At 39.5% G+C, this 12,708-nt stretch overlaps 1 protein-coding gene across 1 annotated transcript in view; it reads right to left on the reverse strand.

Moving 5' to 3' along the window:
• alk (ALK receptor tyrosine kinase) overlaps positions 1-12,708 on the reverse strand; it is a 343,730-nt gene that overhangs the window by 197,427 nt on the left and 133,595 nt on the right. Inside the window, exon 2 of the mRNA XM_069714659.1 lies at positions 3,837-3,947. Within this exon, the coding sequence (XP_069570760.1) occupies positions 3,837-3,947 (111 nt within the window). The remainder of the gene's footprint in view (positions 1-3,836; positions 3,948-12,708) is intronic.

The following is a 12,708-nucleotide window of genomic DNA, read 5'->3' on the forward strand; positions in this document are numbered from 1 at the left end:
AAAAATACAATTCAAAAAGCTGTTGTTCTGGGGGCGTGTCTGTTTGATTGACAGGCCTGCGGTGCAATCAGGTTACAGCTATCGGCGGGAGGGACGAGGTATCACCGGGTTTCCAATCGGATCGAGATGGCAGCTGGCGAGATGGCACCGGCCAAATTCCAAATTCTTGATCACATAAACAACTGTGCATCTTAAATTGTGGATCTTTTTCACTCCTGATACACTTAAAAGGATCCATCAGACGTTAGCTCCAGCTTACTCCAGAGCGGGAAGTTCAATGTGTGCGATTAATGACACTTTAGTCTTTGAAGAAGTATGTATAATAATATATAATGGACCTTTGATGTGACATCAAACTTCAGCTTTTGCCTTATTATCGAGATCAGAATCCCTTATAAATATTGCACATTTTTTTTATATATTTGCATCAACAAAATTCCTATAAATAAATGCTTATAGGAGCCTGATCCAGTTACACGTCACAACATGAAAATGCTCAGGAAAAAGGAACAATGTGCCCACTGGTGGAGGTTGGAAAGGCTAAATGATACGACTCCAGGAGGATGCCGTATTTAAGCACCTGCACCAGTGCTCGATCCTTTATATCCCCCCACCTTTGCAAATGTGTTTTATTCCACTGCTGTGTCTCATTACACAAGAACAGCACTACCAGCTGAGTGAGGCAGATGTTCTATTGTAGCAAACGGTGACTCGTCAAGTGGCTAGCATCCATCTGAGTGCCTGTATTACAGCTGGCAGCTACAGCTGAACCAAGACAATTCATCTCGATGAGGAGAATAGGTCTGGGGTAATGAAGATGGCGTGAGGGAAGAGACGACTGCAGATAGGAGACAGGAGAGAGTTCATGTCTGAGAGCTTCGACATTACGGACATCACTGACACAGAGTGGCAATGAAGTCGGTTCACCAGTTCTGAAATTTAAATAAGGAAGTCGGTTTACCCTGCAGCCCCTGCAGCTAAAGGCTGGCACTGGATGCATGGAGGCAGGGGGAGGTTGGGACAATACGGGGGCAGCTGGTGGCGAGTGTCCAGTCGGTCTGTTGGCTTTTGTGGAGGGTAATAAATGCCAGCGGACAGCAGATGCTGTTGGGAGAGCTGCGATCTATCGTTGAAGTCTAAAGCCATGTTCACCATGTTGTATTTTTCGTGTCCTCTCAAAACCCTTTTTTTTTTTCTCAGCACCCTCTGATGCTGTCCCGTGGAACACAATGCAACAACACCCAACCTTTAAAAGCCGCTACAAGCAGCACGAGTCGTATCAAAGTGACATCACTTTGAAGGGCTTTTACCATTTTGGCTTGAGCGAGTAATTGGTCCCTACAAGAAGAGAAATAAAAGGCGGGAACATGCACACACATTAGGGCTGGGATGATATGCTTTTCTACCAATTCAATACTATCATGATGCTTGTGTGCCAATTCGATAGGTACTGCAATTTTTAAACATTGGCCAAACTAAAAGTATTAAAATTAAGTAAAGGATTTATTTAACTTCTTTTTTTTTTTTTTTTTTTTTTACTTTTCTTTTCGTTTTACCGTTGGGAAAAGTTCAATCTTCTCGTGATTAAGAAATATTTCAAAAAACAAAGTATAACACGCCAGTCATTCTGAGCTCTATTTCAGCAGCATTGTTGTGAGAAACTGTTTGGCTCTGTCTTAAAGCCATGCTAAAAAAAAAAAGAAGATTGTCATTGTCTATCATTAGGAACACAATTTAAAAAGCCAGCAGGCCATAAATGTTCTGCCCGTTAGTTTAGTGACGTATTGTTGTAATAAAAATTAAATAAAGTACCTGTAAAATAAAGTTAAAGTACTGTAGCTTTTATTACACTGCCTTATTGCAAATCATGAATCAGCAGTTTGATTAAAAAAACAAAAAAACATTTCATAAAATAAAGACTCCTTCTACTTGAGAGAAAACATTTTCCCCTCACCCCTCCAATTCACCTATTTACCAGTGGTGGAGAATACAATATCATAAATTATATTATATAAAGAACAAGTAAAAGGGCACATTTGTTCCTGTCTGTTCAATCAACATTTCATTTGTTTCACTGGACTGTGCCATTTATCTGCATCAGCACTTTTGTCATCTGGCTTTATTACCCAGATGTGATCCTTCCTCCTCCTGCCACATTGCTTTTGATTTACTAATCAAAAAAAAGGAAGAAAAAAAACCCTCCTCTTCTGGTTTGCTCACATACTAGAGACAAGAGGTCGGAGCTGTCGTGATATGAAATAACAGAAAAATGTGCATGATGGGTTGATTCATTCAAAACAGTGGGGTGATCTGTTGTCTAAGTGACACCAATTAGAGTTAGATCCACTGCAGACTGTCACAGCCACAGCAGCTGAAGCAAGGTCCCAGGGACGCACAGTCAAGGATGTGTTTCATAAACAGTTGGGTGACAGACTGGTGCTGGCGGGACTTTGAATCATCACTTACAGGATGACCTCCCACCCTCCAAGATGATGGAAAGGGGCAAAAATAAATCCTGCTGGAGCTGTCGCCCCCAAGTGATGGGAATGGGCTTTGAGTCTGATGTGACATGGATGCAACCATGCGCCTACAGGCTTATGCAGATGCTCAGACCCAGGGTTTTAATATTTGGGTCTGGCATTCAGATCTCGTTCTTCAAAATCGTTTTCATCTCATGTCAAGTTTTGACTTAACTGTGTCAAGTCTTTACAGGACTTTTTTTTTCTCCACCTGCTTGACAAAGAGCTGTAGACGTCCATTAGTAACGATCTTTTACCCTTCAATTACTGATTTCTTAAAATATATAAATTAGCTTAAAAAGGATCTATTATGCAGTTTTAAGTATGTTCATATTAGATGTTGCCAAAGTTTCAAATGATAAAGTGTGTAAACATAATTGCTTTGACGTAAAAGCTCAGGCTTCAGATTGGCTAATGCGCATCTCAGATTTCTTGATACGGTTACCACCTCCACGCGCAGCACGCCCACGAAATACAGAGCAACAGTGTCGTGACATCCAATTTGCTGTAACATGTAGTCATTTGGCAACAGCAGAATTACATTTTACTAGCGATATGAGTGCATTTTCCACACGTACGTCGATGAACAAGGACGTATGTTGAAACATTTGTGATAAGAAAACTAAATGGACCGTCATGTCACACAATGAGCGTAATATTCCCCAAACAGAGACGTCCTGCTGTTTTCTTTGCTGCTGTGTAAGTTTGTGTCGTCTAGTTTCATATTTTGGATCACATTTACATCATTGATGCATACTGGATCATTTGATGATCGTTTGATCACTTTAGGTATACAGTACACATATTATACGCATATTATCGTGAGAAAGTAGGTACATGTCAGTATTTGTAATCCGTACCTTTTCTTTATAGACTTACACTGCGCTTTGAAAAATTCAAAACATTTTATCTTTACTTTGACATTACTTATTTCTATGCTAAATATCTTATTTAATCTCTGCTGTATTTAAATACTTTCACTACTATTACCTGGTGGTTTTCTTCAGGAGGTTATAAAACACAAATTGTATGTCTATGACTTGTAGCAGGCTCCAGGTGCAAATAAACTGTGTAAGAACTACAAATTGGAATTATTTGGGTCCTTGAAAGGGTCACAGAAAGACAGAGCAACAGAAAACCACTTCTGAGACAATGCCAGGGCTGATGGTAGCGGGCAGGCGAGACAGAGATGCGTATGCGTGCTGATAGAGAGCTGATGCCAGGTGTCAGGGCCAATTGGAAGCAAAGGATTGTTGGAGGACAGAAGTGTCTCAGCCTGTCTGTCTGTCTGAGAAGGGCTGACAATGTTCGACTCACCTGACATTGGCACAGAGTCATTGGGAAAGCTCAGGTCATCCTCGGCTACCCAGGAGAAGCTCCAGTACCCTCTAGGAACGCCAGTAGCCGTCCTACCATCCTGTGGTTCACCTGAAATAACAGCAAATCCGCCATTTTACTTACAGAGCACATGTTGCAAAGACATAAGGTCAAAGAGGTGAAAATCACTATCAAAATGTTAAGATATTCAACTCAATAAGGATCACTACTTGCTGCGTATATTTGGTATGTCTGGATGCCATTGATTTGTTATCCACATTGAGGTCCTGTGTATTAATTAGTCCAACCAATAAACATACTCTTCACTCATGCCCCACTTGCTTTATTACCATCTGTACATGTTGTACTTGTTATTTTGCAAATCATATATAATATATAATGCAAATAAACCAGGTAGACTCTCAAAGAGCTCGGTCGGCCTTTCATTTAATGGGACATGACAACGTAATAGACCAGGTGAAAGTGTAACGTCTCAAATAATACTAAATATGATTGTTCATTTCACCGTGTTGCTCAAAATCCATGAAAAATCCTAACAAGCTTATGCATTCTGTGAACAGTATTGGTACTGCAGATTAATGGCAGTAAACTTTAGCAGTGACACAGTGCACTTGAGTGATAGTTAAAAAGTCCAAAGGGCCATATGAATTGGTTATTGGATATCAATGGGCTGCATAATTACCCAAAGGCAGCTTCGTCTAATTTTGTTTGACTCTGTCTTCACCTTCTAAACTCAAATACTAATTATCACAAGATCGAACACAACTCTGATACTGTTAAGTAGATGCAACAACTTTCTCTTATACTTATTTTACCCCCCAACCTCCTGATTCTGCCATCACATAGACACACGTGCCATGTCTCTCACTTTGTCCTCAGTGCATGGGTAATTACTACACAGTCACAGACCGATACGCCGCTGCCCATTGGAGACTCCACAATAAATCCTGCAGCCATTTCAAATGAGGCTTAAAGAGCAATTGATTGTAAATGCTGCCTTTCATGGCACTGAACAGAGCAGTACACTTTGGTTGCGGCCAAAGAGGACACACAATATTCAAGATTTATTCTCACTTAGAATGTCTCATCTGTACGAGTTTGGACAGACATGGATGTAAAGTACAACTTCAGTGGTTTGTAGAGGCATATAACCTTGAGGCAGTAATGTTAGTTTTTATGTTGTTTTCCTGATGTAAAACACTTTGTGACTTTGCTCTTGAGATAAATTTGACTTACCGTTTGAATTTGAATTTAAAAGCACTACTTGAAATTGTGTTAAATTCAAGCAGAATGACCCATGGAACAAAACAAAATAAAAAGGTCTGCCCTCATAAGCTGCTGCCTGAATGGAGGATATTGTCTAGATGATGCTTTCTCCTTTTGGGTCCCTTGTTTTGGGACCCTTCTTGTCCCCATGGTTAGGAGAGAGGAGCTGAATGTAGCCAATGCAGGGTAATTCGTTTGGGGTCACCAGCTGTTGCAATGGGGGAAACCTGGCTGGCTGGTTGTATACAGCATGAGCTGGCAGGCTGCTGCTGGAGCTGACTCACTGGTAGCTGTAGCGGCTGATTACTGAGGAGCTTTGAGGAAAAACTGATAAGCCACTGGAGGAACTGCCTGCCTGCCGGCCTTACCAGCTGTTGAGAGGTGACACAGCTTTCTGACTGACAGCTGGGGGTGGAGGAAGATGGCTTGCTGAGTGGCTTTTCAGAAGAGTGCTTTTGGCTATTTGTGGGGCAGTTTGGCAAGATGGCCTCATACTATTGTAGATAAATTTGCTCTTTACACAATTAATAGTTACAGAGGATCTGATGCTTACATAGCGATAACATAGTACCTGCCATGCAGAGGCCCTTTCCTTTCCACTTCTTTTCTCTTGTCCTCGTTTTAATTTTGTTCATGTCAATAGCAAGGGACCTGTACAAAACATCTCATTTACTGGTCTGTTCTGAACCTTATTTCTCAAATAAAATGAGTAAACTGTAAATACAAGCAGTCAGAATGAGCCATGTTTGGGTATCTCATGACTATATTCCCTTTAAATACAAATATGAGCAACATTGTGTGTCACACTGGGCGTAGACCTCTGGTTAATTTAAACCAATCAGCATGCGCTTAAACTGGCCGACACATTGACGATGTCGATGTTCACAACGACGGAAACTGAAGCTGTGAGGAATAGTCTGGTGGATGCAGGCTGGGATGTGAGTTGAGGGGAAGACATTTTGGGCTACAGGAAATATCAACTAACCAAAACAAACAACAACAAAAGCAATCACTGGATTTGTATAAAATTTCATTTTAGAGGAAAACATATAGGTGTCATATATATATAAATATTGGCAACAGAAAACTTTTACACTTAGTAACCCATGGTGAAAAAATACATATATATTTTTTCTGCAAATGTATAAATAACGATTAACAGAAAATGGAAATTTCTTATTTACGAAAGTACTGACATCTTAATTCAGTCCTTTGTAGACGCCTCTACGGCAGCCACGTCAAGTCTTCTTGGATAAATCCCTACAAACTGAGAATACCTGGATTAGGGCAATTCATATATTAAAGTGGGCAGTTTAAGAGGATCTGCAGGGAATCTAGCTCCATCTAATTGAATGGGAAGCATCTGTGATTGGCCATCTTGAGGTTTTTCCAAATATGTTCTATGTTCAGACTCTTTTCCTGAAGCGACTCTAGTGTCGTTTTGGATCACAAGTCTTTCCATCACTGCTGCCGAGCATCACCACCAGATGATAAAGCTGCCACCACAACTTTTCATTGTGGGGATGTTATTATCCAGATGATGAGCAGTGCCTGATGTTTACCAGACGTGGTGCCTTGAGGTCTGACCAAAAGAGCTACATTTTTGGCTCATAATGCCAGAGAGCCTTTTTCGCCAAGAGTCCTTTTATTTATTTTTTGGCAAATTTGTATGTGGGAAACCCAAACTCTTTTACGTCAGAGTGGTTTCTATGAAGCAAATCCAACAGAAACATCTGAACCGTGCCACTGAGATGATGGTCTTTCTGACAGATTATCCCATCTTTGCACAGAATGACTGAAGTTGGCAAACTCAAACATGTTCCTACCACAGACCCTAATGAGGAGATACAAAAACTCTTTTCAAACACGTCCTAACTGAGATACCAATTTGCAATTTTTACATTTAAAATAAAATCTCCAACACAATACAAATTCTCAAAAAGTAAAGGGGTCTGAATACTTTTTCAATTCACTGTAAATATCAGTGACGAGTGCGTCATACTCGTTTTCACGGTTGAATACAATTTATCACAGCTCATTTAGAAAACGCTGCAATAATTTCATAAATCAAACAAGTAATTGCTGCCGAATAAATCTGAGCTGAATTTGACGTTGATCAATAAGACAGGTCGCATCTTTAAATCCTTAATGGAAATTGTTTGCACACAAAACCAAGCTTCACAGAAAGACTTACTGTTTGCTTTATATATATATATATTTTTTTTTTATTTTTTTTTTTTTATTCAGCCCATACCAATGAAAATATTGGTAACAACAATGTTGTTGAAAATACATTCTCGGAAAACATCCTGTCACCTACAAAAGTATGTGCATAACAACCACATACACTCCTGTTCACACAGTCACATCTGCGTGTTAAATCATCCACTACAGAGGCGAGGTAACTCGGCTCACTGAACAATCTGACTTTGTCCAACCCACACTCTGAAATCCTTCAAATACTTAGTGGATTAATCAATGAGGCTTGACTCAACCTGTCACTTTCACGCCTACGCATGAACATACATCTCAGTCAGTCTTGTACATACATCTCAGCCAGTCTTGTACATACCTGTCTATTTTTGACTCTCGTTCACTCAGATGTCTACATCCACATTTTTTGTTTTAGTGAGATATAAGTAGAGTTTCAAAGGCCTAAAAAAAATCCTCAAAAATTGGGCCACGAAAACACGAAGGAGAAACACGTAGGGCAGTTCACAAGGTAGAAGAGGAGCAAATACTTTTGTACTGTATGTGATGTATGTGGTGCCTGTGGCCTTTGTTTCATAGCAGTGCAATGGTCCAGAATTGCAGCCAATTACCCATGAAAACGTGAAAGCAAGGTAAATGTGCAAGTACTACATTACTACATCTGGGGCTCATCTGGACCTGGAAACTGATGAAAGAAATCACAGGAATTGTGAAATGTTTGCATTCAAGTTAAATAGACATTTCTAACATATTGGTTAAAAAAAAGTTTGCCTTGCCTAGAGAATATGAAGTTCAACAACAATGTTTAAAAAAACTAATGAAACACAGCTGGAGTATTTTGCAGTTAAAGCTAATTAAAAGGGAAATGAGGAAGTCAGCCTTAAACCTGTTGGAATTCCATACTCCTTGGCCCTCTGCATCACAATTGTCCTCTCCTTTTTGCCCATTAATTAAAGATTTACCTAGGGATACATACATTACTGCCTAAATAAATTGATGACCTGTCCAGCCCGGTGACGCATCATTAAATGCTCGTCAAAGTCTGTCAGCACCACATCAGGCAGCTGAGGGCTGGAATCGGCTGCTCTCTCTCTCTCTCTCTCTCTCTCTCTCTGTCTCTGTCTCGCTCTCTCTCTCTCTCTGCTACAAAAGACTGCATTGATTTCCATCAGAGGAGCCCTCATGTCCACTGAGCGCTCTGACTTTCATTAAGACCTTCACAGAATTCTACCCCCCAAATCCAAAACACCCACATGGGTGTACACAGTCACTTGCACACACTTTTCACCTGATCGCTCTACCAGCAGAGGCGAGGCAACAACTACGTCTCCAAATAAACAGTCTTTAAACAAGAGTAAGGTGACAGTGAATAATTCAAAAATGTCTCGGACTGGGGTGGATTAAAAGAGGTATCATGTTTTTCTAAGGCTTTAAGTCTTATGTTAACAACTAGCTAGAAAGGTCAAACGGGGTTAAATAGAAGGGACAGATGTTCTTCTTAATATGCCACCTGCTGTGGTTGCTGTTGGCTTTACATGGGGGATACCTTGTTTCTAAGCGGCTTTCTGCATTTGTCATAAGATGTTACTTGCATGTACAAGCACTTTTTTTTGGGCATAAACCCCGTCTTGTAAACAAGCAGGGATTCGACTGAAGGATGCAGTTTATTTACTCGGCGGGCTGCCCCCGAAACTTAAAGCCTCCAATGAGACACTCTCGTCTCTGCAGGAAATCTTAGCAAACTTCACTGAATTTCAAAAAGCAAAACAGCAGCATGAAACCTGTGGAGTATAAATAAAGGGTGTATTTTAGAATTAAAAGTTTGAAAAAGCCATCTAATGACATCTAACATGCAGCATTTTAATTGCAATGTTTTCTTCCTATAGCTGAAATGGCGTCGTGTGAAAAATGAAACGTCAGAGGCATCTGTATTAACTGTTTGCTTAGGATGTTAAACATGCAGCTCCTGTAAATGAAAGGCCAATGCATTACTTTGCAATGAGCGGAGACAGTCTCACAACATATGATGAAATACTGGTGATGCCAAACACCAAACTGTGTCATCAGAGGAATGCCTTCTGACAGTACTTAAGAGGCTCCACTGGGTAATGTATGTTCATTTGACATGTGTAGCCCGAATACAGAGCGAGATCAAGCGCTGTTTTGTCTCTCAAGATGAACACCAAATGATTTTATCAAAGAAATGGATCATAGGGCTGCAGTCTGAAACCATTATCCGGGGGGAAAAAGGGCCGCACGGTGACAATGAGGATGTCAACTGGGCTTCCCTGATGCTTATTAAAGAAAATGATTTTGCTATTGTACACTGATGCCCTTTTTCTTTGAAGTTTCACTGCACCAGTCAAACACACGGCAACAACTCTTTGACAGGAATCCCAGTATTCACAAATAATGCATACAAAATGACTCCTTCACAGATACAGAGGGGTATTTCAAGTTCTCACGTCTCACTTGATATGCTCTGTAAAATAGTTTGTGGCTGCGAGGTGTCTGATTTAGTATTAGAGGCATAATTGAATTAGTTAGTCTATGTATGGCCCTCTTCTTTATGCATGTTTTTTTTACTGTGCATGGTGCACTGTGAGCTTTTGCATTTCCTGTGGTAGATTTGGCAAAAACATTTATATTTAGGACCACGGAGGCAAAATATCTTCTGATACTCAGTCATACCCTCATTCTCAGATTTGTTTATTCACACATCATAAAATAATCTTTCTTCTGTGCGGGTATAGATCGGGTGGTGAGATGTGTCACTGTGATTCTACTTAACAAATTCTTACAACAGAGGTTTCTAATGAGGGAGAGTTAGATGAGCCAAATATCTTTGGCTCATCTCTCATGCGCTGAACTTCTGAAAACAACGTAATGTTGGTTATTATAATTTGGCCTGCTAAACTGGCCATGTATAAACACAGCTGGAGGCAAATAGAGTACTTCATTTACTGCTTTTTTTTTTCTTCTTCTTCTTCTTGCTTAGTTACTTCCTGGAGACATGACGCAGTCAAATCTGAACAGAGACATGAAACATATTTTTGGATTTAGTGTGACTTAAGCGTGCCCCCCTCCCTCCCATCAATATGTGTTGATTTTTTTAACGATGCACAGGCCAACTCCCTGTTGAAAAAGTGTCTTAAGTGTCCCTTAAGGCAACTTGCAATTAAAGTCAGGACGCTTTCCATGTGGATAAAATGTCGATGGTAACCAGTCATGTGAAGCCAGAAATTCATCCGTACAGGCTGCATCGACCAAGCAAGTTAAGTTGAGCTGAGTTTCCCTGCTTGAGGAGTTGTGCTTGTACCAGGATGAACTGCACGTGAGCTTCTGAGGCTTAAATCATATTAAAGTTCAATATTGCAGCCCTGACATGGACCCTGTTGTCCCATTAATTTCGTGTCGAAGTGACTACTGGGGACAACAGTTTTTGAATTTGGTCCAGTACTGATCTAGAGCGCCTCAGTTGGCAGCTACAAAACAGACTGCAATGTAAGACTTTGGGCGATTGTGCCCTGTCAATGTACGTCCATAAAAGGTGCTTGTTTTTGCCCCTGACAGGCTTAGATCAAAAATAAAATGATGTGTGAATTAAAAATAAGATACAAATACGTAACTCTGCTTTATAAAGAAGAAATGTTTAGTTGTGCCAGTGGGCCATAAACTCAAGGCTGTCATTGCATCTAAATATATTAAACATGATCAGTTTTACTTCCTTTGATATTCATCTGTTAACCTACTTGTGCACTCCTGAAAATAGACTTAACATTAAAATGGCTCCTTGTATAAAACAACAAAATGAATATAAACAGCTTAAAATATTAGCCAAAAGCCAAAATATACCTTTGTTTCATTTTCATGTTGGGTTCTCAAATTTAAATGCCGAGTATGTAAATGCTGACAGCCTAAGAATATATCAGGACTTGAAATTTGGTAGGGTGTTAGACTGCAACAAAAAGCACTTGTAATCGGTAAAATGGCAGTTGCGAAATACCGACTTCAACTTTTGCAGATGCCACAATTACGGATTGATATTTTTAAGTAAAAGAATGAAATGTAACAACAAACTACCACCTGAAAAGTGGGTGTGTTTTTCCTGCAGGGGTTGTATTGACATTTCATTACAGGAAAAAAAAAAAAAAAAACTGCTGTGGGTAGTGTAGTACTTTGTAAGCAACTCAGGAGCAAAGTTTTTCAAGCAAAGTGGAAATCCGACTGACTGAGTTGTTTCCAGTAACTTGCATCCAGTCCTCCTCTCCTCTGAGAGTCCATGATGGGCCAACATACATTGAGATTTAACATGTAATTGCTCAAAGAAACAAATCGGGCTGTAGAAAAAACAAAATAGAAATTCACTTCTCAGATTTTTTTTAATTTTTTTTGGTGCAAGATAACATAAATGATCATAATTCCATTCTGGAGTTTAATCATTATATTAAAATTCCAATTGTATTACATCAAAGCAGTCACCAAGCAATATTTAAATTGTTCCAATTCAGTGATCGAGACATTGATTCGTTTGTGGTCCTTCTGTAAGACACACTTAACATTTTGACTCTGTAAGTATAATTAACAGGTTAGATTAATATTTACTGTGCATATGAATTATTTATCAAAAAGCAAGTTTCAAAGCCCATTTTATACAAGAGCTGATAACGTTGAAATGACTAGTTTACCAATGATTGCAGTGATTCAACTGATTACCACTTTCTGGGGCAGACCATCTGAAACACTGATGCTGTGGAGAAACAAATAAAGTTGAAATTGCACAAGAGCTGGAACAATTTCCTTTTAGCTACAGTTAAATTGCACACTGAAGTAAACATAAAAGCACTGCAGGAAAATGTATCGCTGCTCTGCTATTGGTTTTTAGCCAATGTAGTGCTCTTCATTCTTCACAAATGATTTTTCGCAAATCTCTCGGCAGCTAAATGTGGGGATGAACTCTGCCACTGTAAACTATGTGAAACAAGCCAATATTACACTTTAATTATAAAAGCAACATTAAACAAAGCTGATGGTCACCAATCACTCAAAAACATGCTCCTATATTACAATCACTTAAATCCTCATGACCTTATCCAATTAACTGCTTACAATACTGACCACAGATCCATTCACAACTACAGCCTCCAAACAACTTAGTGTAATATGTGCTCATTAAATGGCCTTCTAAATAGCCTTAGTTTCCACCACATACATAATTCGACCACAGCTGTAAATAAATTAACGTGAATTCATGCATTAAAAAAAAAAGAAGAAAAACCTTCTCTTCCTCAACAAAAGACATCAATGCAACACAGATTGTGACAACATTGTTTGTTCAATATGACCTTAGTAGGCTTTTTCACAACAATGAATA

This window comes from Brachyistius frenatus, unplaced genomic scaffold, assembly GCF_029030835.1.
Source record: "Brachyistius frenatus isolate BFR_SWC_R1_liver_20210118 unplaced genomic scaffold, ASM2903083v1 Contig_133, whole genome shotgun sequence".
NCBI classification, from domain to species: Eukaryota; Metazoa; Chordata; class Actinopteri; family Embiotocidae; genus Brachyistius; species Brachyistius frenatus.